Below are 14,854 nucleotides of genomic sequence, written 5' to 3' on the forward strand. Positions count from 1 at the left end.
CCTTCACGTCGCTAATCAAATCTGACTTGGACGTGTTCACATAACCAGTGATATTTAGTCCAAATACTCTTACACGCTGACCTTTTTGCTAATGGGCATTGTGGAGACCTCCCTCCCCACCCCCCACCCCCACTTTTGTCTTTAGGTTTCATTTCAGACTCCTATCTTTCATAGTTTGGTAAGAGCAGACTTTAAGTGGAAATGTGATCTGAGCATTCTCATAAGTAGACTCAGCGTGGGCATTTTGAAGCGACTCTTCCATCTGTGGAGTAAGTATTCAAGTGCAGTGATATTATTTCAGGAGGCAGCCCGTGCCGCCGAAGGGCAGCTTTGCTGGGAGCCGGCAACAGCCAGGTGAAATCAATTTAGCTCAGTTCAAGACTTCCCGATAGACGTGTCTTGAACCTGCTGAACCGGCTGTCCCTTCAAGGCTCCGATCAAAGTCAGTGGTTTGGCCAGTGTGCTCTGCTAGCCTGTAAGCAGCACGGACTGATGCCAAGGGGAGTGCTGGGCCCGGAGATTTCTTTGGGGTGGGTGGGTCTGGAGCCTGCGGAATACTCTTAGTGCCATTTTTTTTTTTTTTTTTTAATTTTTTTCTTAATGTTTTTATTTATTTTTGAGACCGGGAGAGAGAGAGCATGAGCAGAGGAGGGGCAGAGAGAGAGGGAGACACAGAATCCGAAGCAGGCTCCAGGCTCCGAGCCGTCAGCACAGAGCCCGACGCGGGGCTCGAACTCACGAGCCGTGAGATCATGACCTGAGCCGAAGTCGGACGCTCAACCGACTGAGCCACCCAGGTGCCCCTCTTAGTGCCATTTTATCGTTACGCACCGCAACAGGTCCTTCAGCAATCTGTAGTGCTGTGGAAAAAACCCTGGAAGTTCTTGGTGGGGAGTGCTGGCCTTCGGGCTGTGGTGCTTCCGTCTGAGTTGTGGGATCTGTGGCCCACCAACCCCCACCCTCTGTGATCCCACTGGGTTCCAGTGTTCCCTGCTGTGAAATGGAAATAACACCACCTGCCTACATTGGTTTTCATATACTGGGAAATGTGTGCAGATTGTAAAGCATTGTTGACATCCTGAGGTTCCTAAATGGTTATTGAGCTATTTTTGTAATAGCCTTAACACTTTTTACCTATATTCTCAGGTTTAAAAAATAATAATAATAATAATAACATAGGGGCGCCTGGGTAGCTCAGTCGGTTGAGCATCCGACTTCGGCTCAGGTCATGATCTCCCGGTCCGTGACTTCGAGCCCCGTGTCGGGCTCTGTGCTGACAGATCAGTCTGGAGCCTGCTTCGGATTCTTCGTCTCCCTCTCTCCCTCTCTCTCTGCTCATGCTCTGTTCATGCTCTGTCTGTCTCTGTCTCAGAAATAAATAAACATTAAAACAAAATAACGGTATATCATATGTCTACTATTTTTGCAACTGAAAACATCAATTGCATAGGGTATTCTCTGGGTTAGAGGACCGATGTCCATTTTAGTAACATTTTATTTATTTATTTATTTTTTTTATTTTTTTTTTTTCAACGTTTTTTTTTTTTTTTTTTATTTATTTGTGGGACAGAGAGAGACAGAGCATGAACGGGGGAGGGACAGAGAGAGAGGGAGACACAGAATCGGAAACAGGCTCCAGGCTCTGAGCCATCAGCCCAGAGCCTGACGCGGGGCTCGAACTCACGGACCGTGAGATCGTGACCTGGCTGAAGTCGGACGCTTAACCGACTGCGCCACCCAGGCGCCCCAAGTAACATTTTAAAGAAAAAACTGACTCGGAAAAGCATGTGTGACGCATCTCTTCTTTGTTCTCTTGTCTCTGAGTACACTGGTCTTCAAACCATGGGGTTCCTAATTTGCCTCCCTTCTCTGCCTCCCCTGCACCTTTCTTTTCTCATATGCCCATCACGTGGGAACTTCAGTCTCAGCTTTATCCGTACTCCCTTTTCTCCCAACACCCCATAGGTTGGGGCTCCTCTGTTTATTGTGACTTGTGTTTCTCCACCATGACAGTTTCCATAATTGTTTATTTACATGTCTGCCCTTTCTCCTGAGAAGGTCATATTGTCACTTAGGTATATTCTGGTCAAATGTATAACCTGCATCTAAACACAAGGAAAAACGTTGCTTTAAGGAAAACAACATTTTTTTTCTTGAAGTCTGCTTTTGATAGAAGTTTGTAAGCTCAAGGGGGCTGGGACCACACCTGACTTACTTGTTGTATATTCAATAGGACTGGGATGTATGTCAGGGATGGCATTTAGGTGAGTGAATGGATGGAGTGGTGCACACATTTACCCTGATGCAAAGCCGTATCTGCGCCCGGGACCTTTTGTAAGGTAGCGGGATCATGCAGCGTATTAAAAGACTTAAATCTTCATCGTCACTGAAGTTTACATGGTTTTGTTTTCCGTGTAGCTCCTCCAGAAGAATGGTCAGCTGTCTCCTGCCAATGGCTTAGCTGAGGAAGAAGATTTCAGCCCCCAGGAGGGAGCCCTGAATGGCCAGGAAGAAGAAGTCCCTGTCACAGATGGTAAGCTGCCTCTTCGGGCTCTGGGCGGAAGCAGGGACTGGAGGGTGAACGACACCTGCAGCGAATCCGCGGAAAACAAGGAAAACAGGCCTGGGAAGAATATAGAACATCCCGCCTGGGGTTGCCTGATTTCGACAACAAAAGCGATCAATGGGTTCCAAAGGGAAATATTTCTCTATACTTAGGTGTAGGAGTGAAGTCACGTTTCATGTTTCTTAGATATTTTTATCTGGAACTTTTTTTTTTGCCTTCTCTCAACTACTCGTCTGGTGTTCACTGGCTTTCCTGTGAATTCTTGTTGGAAACCCCAGGGTCGTGGTTGCTTTAAGAGTCAGTTTCTCTCACTCTGGAGAGTAGCCTCCTCTTGCACAGATTTTTCTAGTTGTGTATGTTTCAGGATGCACGCTTCTCTTTGCTCAGGCTACGATATGTTGCGTGTTTTCTAGCTCTTGAGACTACCAGGTCCCACGGGGGTGGTTACTAGAAAGCGAATCTTTCACCACATTGTCACCTAGTTCGAGTCAGCCCCCGTGAGGTAGCAAGGACCATGGTTTAGGGTCATTAGGGTCAGAATCAAGTACCTTGACCGAGCACCCTTCTCTGTGGAAGGGCCACAGGTTGAAGAAGAAACTTCCTCTGTCTTCTCCTTCCATTCAATCGTAAACAAAGGGATAATTTCACAACCACTCTAGAAGATATATGAAATGATGATTTGGCATGCAGTGAATTGTGTCTTCTATGCAACATAAATAAGACAAATGTAGGGGAAAGCCCCGTGAGAGGAGACTGGCTATGGCCTTGGTTAAATGAGACTCTCCTAACATGTGGAACCTGTTTCTCTTCTTGCTCAATACCCCCATGTAGCTACTTCAAGCAGCGAGCTGCTTTTGAAGTTGGTGGGAATACTGATCTTTATATAACACCACAGGCAGAATATAACATTAGAAATATATACAGTCTCACAGAAGGGAGGATTTGCATGACCCGGTGTGAAAGTTTCAAATCATCTCTACCAAAATAATTGGAATGGCCCCAACTCAAATTCCAAAGGCCCGGGCTTTGTCCTTCCCATGGCAACTTTTGAATCGAGTCAAGCCACAGCAGGTTGGGAGCCTTCTATGGCCAAGCCAACTGTGCTCGGTGCTTCAGGGAAGATGAACAAACTGAGAAACGACCCACCACTGGTGGCGGGGTTGGGGGGACGACAAGAAAAGCGGGTCTATAGAAGGATCAAAGGAAGGTTAAGACAAAGCAGCGTGGTGGTTATCATGTGAGTTTTGCAAGGAGTGAGAGCTGCCCTCAGTTCTGGTGGTGCAATCATTTGAGATCCAAGGGTGGATAAGATCTGGGGACGGAGGCAGGGTAGGGGTTAGGTTTGTTGACAAGGGATGAGAGCCAAAGTGAGTAGAATAATAACAGCCAACACTTCGCAAGCTTTTCCTCTGGCTCCTGGATCTGTGCCTTTTGTGCAGTGTGGTCTTTAATGAGGCGGGTACTATTGTTCTCAAGGTTCAAACCCAGATCAGCAGATTCTCAAGCGTGAACTCTTAACTGCTGTGCCTTCACTGTGCTGAGCATGTCCAAAGCCTTGTCTGTTAGGACAGTGTCTTCTGAGCAAAGAATAGAATGAAAACCCAGCAAGGAAAGTGTACTAGATAACCGGGCTGTGAAAGCAGAGTGCACTTGAGGAATATTTAGTAGCAATGTGGGATCACTGAAATACACCACCAAGGGAGAGCCTGGGTCAGGCAGGCTTCCTATCTGACGCTGGCCGATGGATGTGATCAGCAGAAGGCAGAGAAGGATCAAGGACATGCCTTAGCAGAAGATCATTCCATTGTCTCCCTGAGCTGACCTAGGCTTCTGATCATGGCCTTGGGGCTCTAGCAAATATCCAATACCTCCCTGCAAGAAAAGCGGCAATTAATATACCTTGCCCTTCAAAAGGCCTGAAAAGGCCTTGTCACCTACGAAAAGACAGGCAGGGGGCCTAGGGCTGCAAAGGCCACCACCTGAGGCCCTGCTTTTACGATGAACTGTCATTCATTGACTTATTAGGGTCTCCAAAGGAGCTTGGTACCCTGGTTTTTTTTCTTCTCCCTTTTACTTGCCTGGCACTGTAAATACGGACAGTCTTTAGGGCAAATTATTAAAAAATATTTTTTCATGCTTTTCTTTTGGGCAGTGATAGCCTAAGGCTATATTTGATGGTTATTTCCAGAAAATCTCTTCCCCAGCGATGCTTACGATAATGTAAACAAAGGCATGATTTGGTGTGTAACACTTATTTGTAGGATTTGAGGGACCTGGGTTTCCACTCCTGTCCACAACAGTAAGAATAGATCTGACCCGTCTTGTTCCCTTGGAGAATTGACCAACAGTGTTGGTTCTGCCATAAATGGATCAATTAACGGGAGAAAACTGTGAACAAGGGCCATTCCTGCTAGAGGTTTCTTAATGTTTGTTTATTTTTGAGACAGGGAGACAGAGAGACAGAGTGTGAGTGGGGGAGGGACAGAGAGAGACACAGTATCAGAAGCAGGCTCCAGGCTCTGACCTGTCCACACAGAGCTTACCGTGGGGCTCGAACTCAGAAACCGGGAGATCATGACCTGAGCCGAAGTTGGGTGCTTAACAGACTGAGCCACCCAGGTGCCCCCTGCTAGAGGGTTTTTAACTTAAAGTGGCCAAGGGGCATCTGGGTGGTTCAGCCTGTCGGGCATCTGATTTCGGCTTACATCATGATGTCGAGGTTGTGGGTTCAAGCCCCGCATTGGGTTCTGTGCTGACAGCTCAGAGCCTGGAGCCTGCTTTAGATTCTGTGTCTCCCCTCTCTCTCTCTCTCTCTCTGCCCCTTCCCTGCTTGCTCTCTCTCTCTTTCTTTCTCTCTCAGAAATAAAAAAAAAAAAAAAATTAAAGTGGCTGACTATATTTAGACAGAGCCAGAATATTTTCTGACCTTAACTTGCTTGTTTTCTTGCTGAAACCAGGAATAGTGGTAATTCAGAACCAATCTTCTTCCTCGAATGAAAACGGAATCCTGTTTCCTTGTAAACTTTCCATAAATGACACAAAAAAGGAACTTCTTCCTAAATGCTAATCTGTGCAGCAGGGTTAAATATGTATGTAGGTATTTTGTAGAGGACTTGAAGATTATGTAATTTCACGGGCCATCTTTTAGAAAGCAGACAATCTGAGTTGAAAACAAATAATTATTAAAAAAAAAAAAAAACAATTCACAACAAACTACTTTAGCCTTGGAGATTTACCCCTTCTGAATTCTTTTTGGATGGTTTACCATTTATCAAAACTGCTTCTGTAGAACCGCAACCTTTTCCCAATTAGAAAATTCTGTTGGGGTGCCTGGGTGGCCCAGTCGGTTAAGCATCTGACTCTTGATTTTGGCTCAGGTCGTGTTCTTGTGGTCATGAGATCGAGCCCTGCGTCAGGCTGTGTGCTGACAGCACGGGGTATGTTTGGGATTCTCTCTTCCTCTCTGTTTGCCCCTCCCTGGTTCACATGCTCGCTCTCTCTCTCTCTCTCTCGCTCTCGCTCTCTCTCTCTCTCAAAATAAACTTAAAAAAAAAAAGAAAAAAAAAATTTTATCATGTCATGCTATCCCCAGCATTCACAGTGGTTGCACGAGTGCCATTAGTTCTATGGAAAATCTGCTTCTGTTGAAAAGATTTTTAAAGAGCCCTCTTGGGACGCCTGGGTGGCTCAGTTGGTTAAGCGTCTGACTTCGGCTCAGGTCATGATCTCGAGGTCAGTGAGTTCAAGCCCCGCGTTGGGCTCTGTGCTGACAGCTCAGAGCCTGGAGCCTGTTTCAGATTCTGTGTCTCCCTGTCTCCGACCCTCCCCCGTTCATGCTCTGTCTCTCTCTGTCTCAAAAATAAATAAACGTTAAAAAAAAAATTAAAATAAAATAAAGAGCCCTCTCTGTCCCAAACTGTCATTTTTTTATAGTCTGTGGCTTATGGATTTTCTATGAATTAAATGCCTCAGCAAGAATGATTTTTAAAACATTACAAATTGGTCCAGGTCCAATTTTAGATTTAAAACTTTTGCAAATTAAAACTTTCCGACTCAAAAAAAAAAAAAAAATTGTAGCCTTGGTATCTGTTGCACAGATTATTTTTTTTTTTCCAGATGGGAAAATTCAATATTACAAAATCAAAAAACTTAAGACCTTCCTTATTTAGATGATATATTTTTATGAAATAAAGTACCTACTCCACTCATTGCCGTGTGCATATTATCGATTGATTGTTTCAGATCTTCATGCATTTGGACTTATCATTTATAAGGCAGTCATTTCTGTTTCCTCTTTGAGATTTGCCTTTCTGCAAAGCAGACACAGCAAACATTATAAAGCACGTGAATGCCATGATTTTTCCGTCTCCACAGGTCACATTTGTTTTTGTGAATAAACAAATCTTTTTTTGCTTTTAAATTTTTGTTCACGTGTGCGTTTATACTGGTCGCGTGCCCTGAATGAGGATGTTTACACCAGCGGCAATGGAGCGGTAGTCGGGGCTCTGCTCCTGACATTTGCCACTCTGGAGCCAGCAGCATTCCGAGCAGCAGCCAGCTTTGTTAAGCTGATCAGAACGGTAAGGAGGGTCATTGCTGTGATCCAGAGGCAATCCTGGGAAATGCCAAGAAAAATGTTAAAACAGGAAAACCCCAAATGTCACTTAAAACAGAAGTCTTTTAGAGAATGTGTTTCTTACATTCTGCAGGATTCCACTTTGCTACAGCATCTGGATATCGTCTCCCCGATACCATAACAAAAATGGGGTATCCATCGCTCAAGTTATCTAGAAGCTTAATTTGCAACCTTACGGACAATTTCGTTTTCCTAATGGTGCTTAATGTCACTGTCTTAGCTTTTATTAAGTTTGCTGTTTGAAACCTGCCAGATTCTGGTGTTTAGTGCCTTTGGGATTCGGAAAAGCCAAAATGTTACTGACTGCCAAGTGATCACAACCTTCCCCGAGGACCTTGTTACCTTACAGAAAGTCCATTCTGGAATTACCGGTAGTTCTTTGCTTTTTGATCACTTAAGAACTTTATCTGGACAGTGAGTACCTAAGATCCTTTCCAAGTCTCTGTTAGAGGATGACCCCCCCCCTCCTACCCCCACCATTCTTAACTGTGAAGAAACAGGATTCCATCCCTTTTCTATTTCAATTTATGACATAATTGGGACCTTGTTAGTATTCTCACGAAGTCATGCCTGTTGCCCAAATTACTACCCTCCATTCCTCTTTATTTTTTCCCACATTGGGTTGTCAACATGTCACGTTGACTATGCCTGTCTCTTGCCTCCACTTCTGCTAAAATACAGGAACCACGGGCAGAGATTGCTTGGGGGGGGGGGGAGGTCTAGTCCATATGGTTCAGTGCTGAATCCCCCAAGTCTGAACTGTCTGGGAGCACCTGGGTGGCTCAGATGGTTGAGCATCCGACTTCGGCTCAGGTCATGATCTCACGGTCCCACATCTGCTGCCAGCCTGTCAGTGCAGAGCCCGCTTCAGATCCTCTGTCCCCCCCCCCCCCCCCCCCCGCCCTTCCCCAGCTTGCGCTCTTCCAAAAATAAATAAATACTTAAACAGTGTCTGATACATAGTAAGTGCTCAACAAATACTTGAACACATGAAGGCATGTTTAAGTTGACATTAACTAATGAGTTAACATTTACTCGAGAGAGAGGAGGATCTATTAGTTTTTCACCTTTGTGCAACTTAATGGATTTACCCCAGACCTCCTTTCCTTTGGTGCATCGGCACTAACAGAGCTGGATCCTTCCCAGCACACCATGCCGTGTTCTTACAGGTGCTTACTCTAGATTATCCAGGGGTTGATCGTGATGAAATGAGGACTCAGGAATGCTATCCCTCGTGAGTGCTCAGTAGACAAAGAGGAGCATCCCTCCCACCCCTGCTTTGGTTCGAATACAGTGTTATTGCCTGACATTTTCTCAAGCTGTATCCTGTTTTGTAATGTTTTGAAAACTAGAGGGAACACTCATAAAATAAGACTTGAACGTCAGCAAGAGAGTACTGTAGTTTGCAGTTTCTGGGAACCGGTTTTTATTCATGTTTTTTACAGGGATGTTTTTAGAGTTCCTCTCTGAAATTATGCCATTGACAGATAACTACTGCTTTCATCTTTAAAGAAACACAGGGTTTTTTTGCTTTATGTTTATTTATTTATTTTGAGAGAGAGACGTGTGAGAGAGCTCACGTGTGCACGCGTGAGCTAGGGAGGGGAAGAGAGAGGGGGCAAGACGGAGAATCCCAAGCAGTCTCCAAGGTGCTGGCGGAGAGCCCATCGTGGGGCTTGATCTCACAAACCATGAGATCATGACCTGAGCCTAAATCAAGAGTCGGAAGCTTAAGTGACTGAGCCCCCAGGCGCCCCAGGTTTGTTGTTTTTTTTTTTCCTAGTAATTAACAGCTAACCCTTATAGGGAAGAATTTCTTCCTATATTCAAGTCTGACAGTGCAATGAACCTTTATAATTCCTTCTAACGTGAAAAATGGTGGTCAGGGTATGGAGTATGAGGAAAGGAGTAGGAAAGGACTTCTGGTCCTTTTTATGCTCGGTTTATTCTAGGCAACAGAAACATGGGGACACTGTTTTTTAGTCACTGTTTTTTTGTGTGTGTCACCTTGAGTTGAATGTATCCCCTTATCTCACTGATCATCAGTTTTCCTATGTAAAATCATCATCCTCAGCCAACTCTGAAATTCTAGGACTGAGTAACATCAGAATTAACCAGTAATATAAACACCGAAAACCAAATGATGGGTTAGCCGCTGAAGACATCCAAGTGACCTTGGGCAGGTGGGAATCTACCTGGTAATTCCATTATGCCCTTTTGTGAAAACACTTTCTTTTTCCTCTAATCTTCTTTTAAAATTTTTTATAGTGTTTGTTTACTTTTGAGACAGAGTGAGAGAGAGTGGGTGCATGTGTGCGTGTAAGCAGGGGAGGGGCAGAGGGAAAGGGAGACACAGAATCCAAAGCAGGCACCAGGCTCTGAGCTGTCAGCACAGAGCCCGACGCGGGGCTCAAACCCAAGGACCCAGAGCTCATGACCAGAGCCGAAGTCCGGCGCTTAACTGACTCAGCCACCCTGGCGCCCCCTTTTTGTCCAAACTTAAAAGGCATCTTCTAGATTTGGGGCACATGGCTGGGTCAGTCGGTGGAGTATATCCCTCTTGATCTCGGGGTTTTAGGTTTGAGCCCCACATCGCCTGTAGGGATTACTTAAAAGTAAAAAAAAGTCTACTTCTATATTTGAAATTTTAATTTAATGAACAAGTTCAAGAGGGGAAAATCAAGATGTCTCAACAGATAATCATTTAGGTACAAAACAAAGATACGTAGCTTCACAAATGTGGCCACACGGTGATGTCTTTCCCCCTGTATGGAAGATTGAAATTATATAATAGGATTGGTTATGGCCCCACTGGGTGACAGTGATAAATTCCATATCTACTTGTCCTGAAGACGGGCATTCAACCTTAAGTTGCAGTAACCTTAAGACTTACCTATAAATAGCTGTAGGTTTGAGGCTGGTTGAGTCCACTAAGCAGGGTCAACGTTGTGGTTCACTTGAGGAAACACACAGGGGAGACGGTCTATAGGCTGGTCTGCGTTAGTTGCCAAGATTCAGATCCTTTCCCTTGGAGGGACTGAAGTGGCCGAAGGTTAATGGTTCTTTAATTGTGACTAAGCCCATTTGGAAACAATACATTATTTTAGCCATTTCATTTATTGAACGACAATCTTTTAGATGCTTTCTCAAAGACTGACTCATTTTTAAAACGGTTCCAATTTAGGGAGGAGCGTGGAGGAAGAAGGACTCTTGATTTGGGGGCCGTGAGTTCAAGCTGCATGTTGGATAGAGAGATGATAAATAAACTTCAAAAAACTAAAACGATCCCATTTTCACCTAACATAGCAACCCCCAGATGGATGGTTCCAGCAATGGTATATTCTCGAGCACAAGGTCCCTATGTTATATAAAGAAGGATGCTTTGGTAACTTCCAGAAGATACAGTCTCTGGGTTTAAATTCTGTCCAGTGGGTCTTATTCCTGAATATCATACTTTGTATTTTTACCAACTGCTTCTGCCCTTCAAGTGTCAGTATAGTGTGGTAGTAACAATGTATGCAGTTCTTTTTGGTGAAGAGCAACATATAGGAGGTTTAGTTAATCGAATGAACTGCTTTCACCTGTCTTAACATGGACACCAGAGTTTAGAGACAGACAAACCCAAGGCGGTTATCCTTGTATCAGGCTGTATCAGTTTCCAAGGGCTGCCCCAACAAAATAGTACAGAACAGGTGGCTTAAACAGAAATTTATTACAACTCTCGAGGCTGTGAAGTCCCAAGTTCAAGGTGTCAGCAGGTTCAGTTTCCCCGAGGCCTCTCCTTGGCTCTCCTTGTGGCTGTGTTCAGTCTTTCCCCTATGTATGCACAGCCCTGGCTTCGGTGTGTCTCATGCTTTTTATAAGGATGCCGTCAGGTTGGATTTGGCCCATGACAGGGATCTCTCTCTAAATTAATCACCTCCCTAAATACAGGCGCATTCTGCTATGCTGGGGGTTTCAGGCTTTAACTGTGCAGAGGGCACAGTTCAGCCCCGAACACCTGCCTGCATGATCTGCAAAATCTGGTTTAGTGGCCTTGGTGAAAGGGAACTTGGAGGTGGTCTAGACCAGGCTTCTGCCCCCCCATACAGGCGGCTCTTCTGCTTAAACCTGCTCTTCTCTGTTCCCAGGACTGCCTTCTGGAACTACATAGAACGGACTCACCTCCTTTTTCCACATGGTAGCCCTCTAAGTATTTGAAAACATTTATCCTGTCTTTCCTTTAATCTTTTCTTCTCTAGGCAAAACATTTCCAGAGAAAATAAGCCGTCTCACGTTTAAAGAAAAATGCCAGTGCTTATATATTTCGAGTATGCATGTGCTTGATGGAAACTTGCCAAGCACAACTGGGTTTCAATTTAAATATTCCTGCTTTTTGGGGCGCCTGGGTGGCTCAGTTAAGCATCCGACTTCGACTTAGGTCACGATCTCGCGGTCCGTGAGTTCGAGCCCCGCGTCGGGCTCTGGGCTGACGGCTCGGAGCCTGGAGCCTGCTTCGGATTCTGTGTCTCCCTGTCTCTCTGCCCCTCCCCCGTTCATGCTCGGTCTCTCCTTGTCTCAAAAATAAATAAACGTTAAAAAATTAAAAAAAAATAAATAAAAATAAATATTCCTGCTTTTGAAGAAGAGTTTATTTCTCAGCTTCTTTCTTTCTTTATTTTTTTAATGTTTTTATTTATTTTTGAGACAGAGAGACAGAGCATGAGCAGGGGAGGGGCAGAGAGAGAGGGAGACACAGAATCCGAAGCAGGCTCCAGGCTCCGGGCAGCACAGAGCCCGACGCGGGGCTCGAACTCACAGACCGTGAGATCATGACGTGAGCCGAAGTCGGACACTCCACCGACTGAGCCACCCAGGTGCCCCTCAGCCTCTTGAAAACGTGAGAACTTGGTTTGCTTTATACCAAGAATGATGTACTGAAAGAATTGCTTGGAGTGGAGACAAGTACATTGATGGAGAAGCAAATGAAGGAGGCTCCTTACCAAGGATGTTGCTAAATGAACTAAAGCCAAATAGAGGGAAGAAAATGTCAGTATACTTTGATGTATTTCTAATGTTGGAATTAAAGTCACTCTTTGGCCTTCACTCATCGTGATCATAAGCACACAGCCTTGCATGACTTGATGCAGTAGCTGAAGATGACAGTAAGATGACCTCCACTTAGTTCCAAATCATTGCCTGTCACAAATGAATGAAAGATGCTTTAAGTTTGTACATTGGTGGCTTCCTGCAGAGCCACCAGCTAGTGGCCTCATTGTCTAAGCTCAGGGAATGAACTTTTTACAGAAGAGAAGCATTTTTCTCATGTGTGTCCAGTGTGAGCCTTAAACATCCACCCAGTCGTGTTAATTTCCATTCATGCACTCGAACATGCTAGGATTCTGTCAGTGTTGTCTTGATACGTGTATCACTGTTGGAATCTGCTTGTTAATCCCTCGGATGGCTCATGGTTTCTTAAAGTCTTCTGGAAATCTTGCAACAGTGGATCTCCATGTGAATCCATTTATCCAACAAGCTGGGTTCTTAGGAGTTCTTTCAGTCGAGAAACCCATGCCCTTCGCTTCTGGGAAATTATTTCATCCATTCCTCTCTTTTTCTTTGTTGTCTTTTTGGAATTACTCTTATTCAGATTTTAGACCTTCGAGAATGGTCCTAATCAAAACCTTTTTTTCCTATTATTTATCTCTTTGTATTTGGCTCTGTTTTCTGGGAAAATGTCTTAAGACTAGATTTAACTTTGTTATTTTTGTTTTTAATTTCTAAGAACTGATTTTTTTCCTAAACAATTCATTTTTGAAGTATCCTGTTTTTTCTTGGCTGCAATATCTCTCTGAGGATTTCTTTGAAAGTTTATTTCTCTGCATAGCCTCAGTCTCTTCCAAATTGCTTTTTTTTTTTTTTTTGGTCTTTTTATAATAGGTGTTTTTGTTACATGTCTGATTCAGGGGCTGTTTTGTCATATTTAAAAATTGTTTAGGACTTGTGTTACTGGGACAACGTGGCCATCCCCGAAAGGTGATCTGGTTGATCTTAACATCTCTTTTCTTGGGCTGGTCAAATTGCCCCAAGAAGACTCTTGTTTTCTGGAGTGTTCAGTCTCCTCTTTGGAGCCTAGTAGGGGAGAGTCTGGGAGCGGTGTGCATAAACTCCACTTGCTTTTCAGGACAGTGGGCTTTGGTGTGCCTTTGAGTGTCTGTTCCCCCACCTCCCAGACTCAGGTGCACTCCAGTCACCTCTGGGGTAGATAAGTGAAGAGCGTCTGGCTATGCAGAATGTGGGAGGGGAGACCTAGGGTCTTTCTGTTTTAAATAAAAAATGACACGCATAACAAAATTTGCCAACCTCACCACTTTTAAGCACCCAGATCGGTGGCATTCAGTACATTCCCGTGTACGGCCATCACCACTATCCATCTCCAAAACCGTTTTCATCTTGCAAAACTGAACTTCTGTACATTAAAAACTACTTCCGGGGTGCCTGAGTGGCTCAGTCGGTTGATCCACAGACTTCGGCTGAGGTCAGGATCGGGCTCTCAGCACAGAGCCTGCTTTGAATTCTCCGTCTCCCTCGCTCTCTGCCCCTCCTACCCTCTCAAAACTAAATAAATGTTAAAAAAAAATTTTTTTTTAACCCCCTACAACTTCCTATTTCCCTCGCCCCCTGGCTCCTGAGCCGAAGCCGGACGCTCAACCAACTGAGCCACCCAGGCGCCCCAGTCTGAGGCTTTTAAAGGCGATTTCTATAGCATAAGTTGAATTACTTTTTCCACTGATAGTTTAGGACGCAGGTATATTGAGGGGGTCAAACCAGTTACCACGTCAAATTTCTTACGTTTTCTGTCTTTTCCTGACCTTGAAGTTTATGCATTAAATCTTGGTGATCCAGGAGTATGTTTCTTGGAGGGAGTAGAAGTTAAACCTGCTGTCATCCAGAATTTACTCTTTATCTGAGCGGTAAATTTTACTTGACTTAAAAAAAAAAAGCACATGCTTTTAACTATCACACTCTAGATTTGTAAAAAAAGTCATCTTTGCAACTAAATTGTAATTCATGTGACTACATGATTAAATATATTTCTCCTGCAAATGTCAATTTTTGCTTTGTATTTATTTTTGAAGCCGGTCTAAATATACTAGTAAGTTGACCTTTTAGATGCAAACAAATCCTTGAAAGCACTTTTTCATAATGTGCTTTATAAAGCACAACTTTCATAATGAAAGTTGGTGGGAAAAGTAATAGATTGAAACATTAACTCAAATATATTAACAAATTAAGAGACGATGGAAAAGACAGGTGTACCAACTAAATCCATCAATGGGAATTTAATTCTTTGCCACATTGAGGCCACCAGGAACTCATCTGTAGTCCAACCAAGTTAGATTTAAGTGCTAAACCAAGGGAGGATTCCTGCATGGAAGTCTTTGTAATGGGGAAGTGGAAGGGCCTTGTTATAGGATCAGGGCTAATGCTAGATAATTCTGGGAGAGTGGAAAGGGTCAACTCTATACTGGACCCTGAAGTAGTGAGGGCAGTTCTGTGATTGGGTGTCTTGTAATTTCTGTCCAGAAGGCTAGGAGATTAAAGCAGGATAGGATTGTCATTGGAAAAGTCGCAGAAAGAGGGGAACATTCAGTATTTTGTAGTTTCAGAGC

The 14,854-nt window shown here is 44.1% G+C and overlaps 1 protein-coding gene across 2 annotated transcripts in view; it reads left to right on the forward strand.

Moving 5' to 3' along the window:
• The window catches only part of AKAP12 (A-kinase anchoring protein 12), a 101,704-nt gene that overhangs the window by 54,103 nt on the left and 32,747 nt on the right, over positions 1-14,854 (forward strand). For both annotated transcript variants that reach the window (XR_009605348.3, XM_060616898.3), the window contains exon 2: positions 2,419-2,533. Coding sequence is in view for 1 of the 2 variants with exons in the window: in XM_060616898.3 (XP_060472881.3) it covers positions 2,419-2,533 (115 nt within the window). In the remaining variant the exon portion in view is untranslated. The remainder of the gene's footprint in view (positions 1-2,418; positions 2,534-14,854) is intronic.

This window comes from Panthera onca, chromosome B2, assembly GCF_046562875.1.
Source record: "Panthera onca isolate mPanOnc1 chromosome B2, mPanOnc1 haplotype 2, whole genome shotgun sequence".
Classification (NCBI taxonomy): domain Eukaryota; kingdom Metazoa; phylum Chordata; class Mammalia; order Carnivora; family Felidae; genus Panthera; species Panthera onca.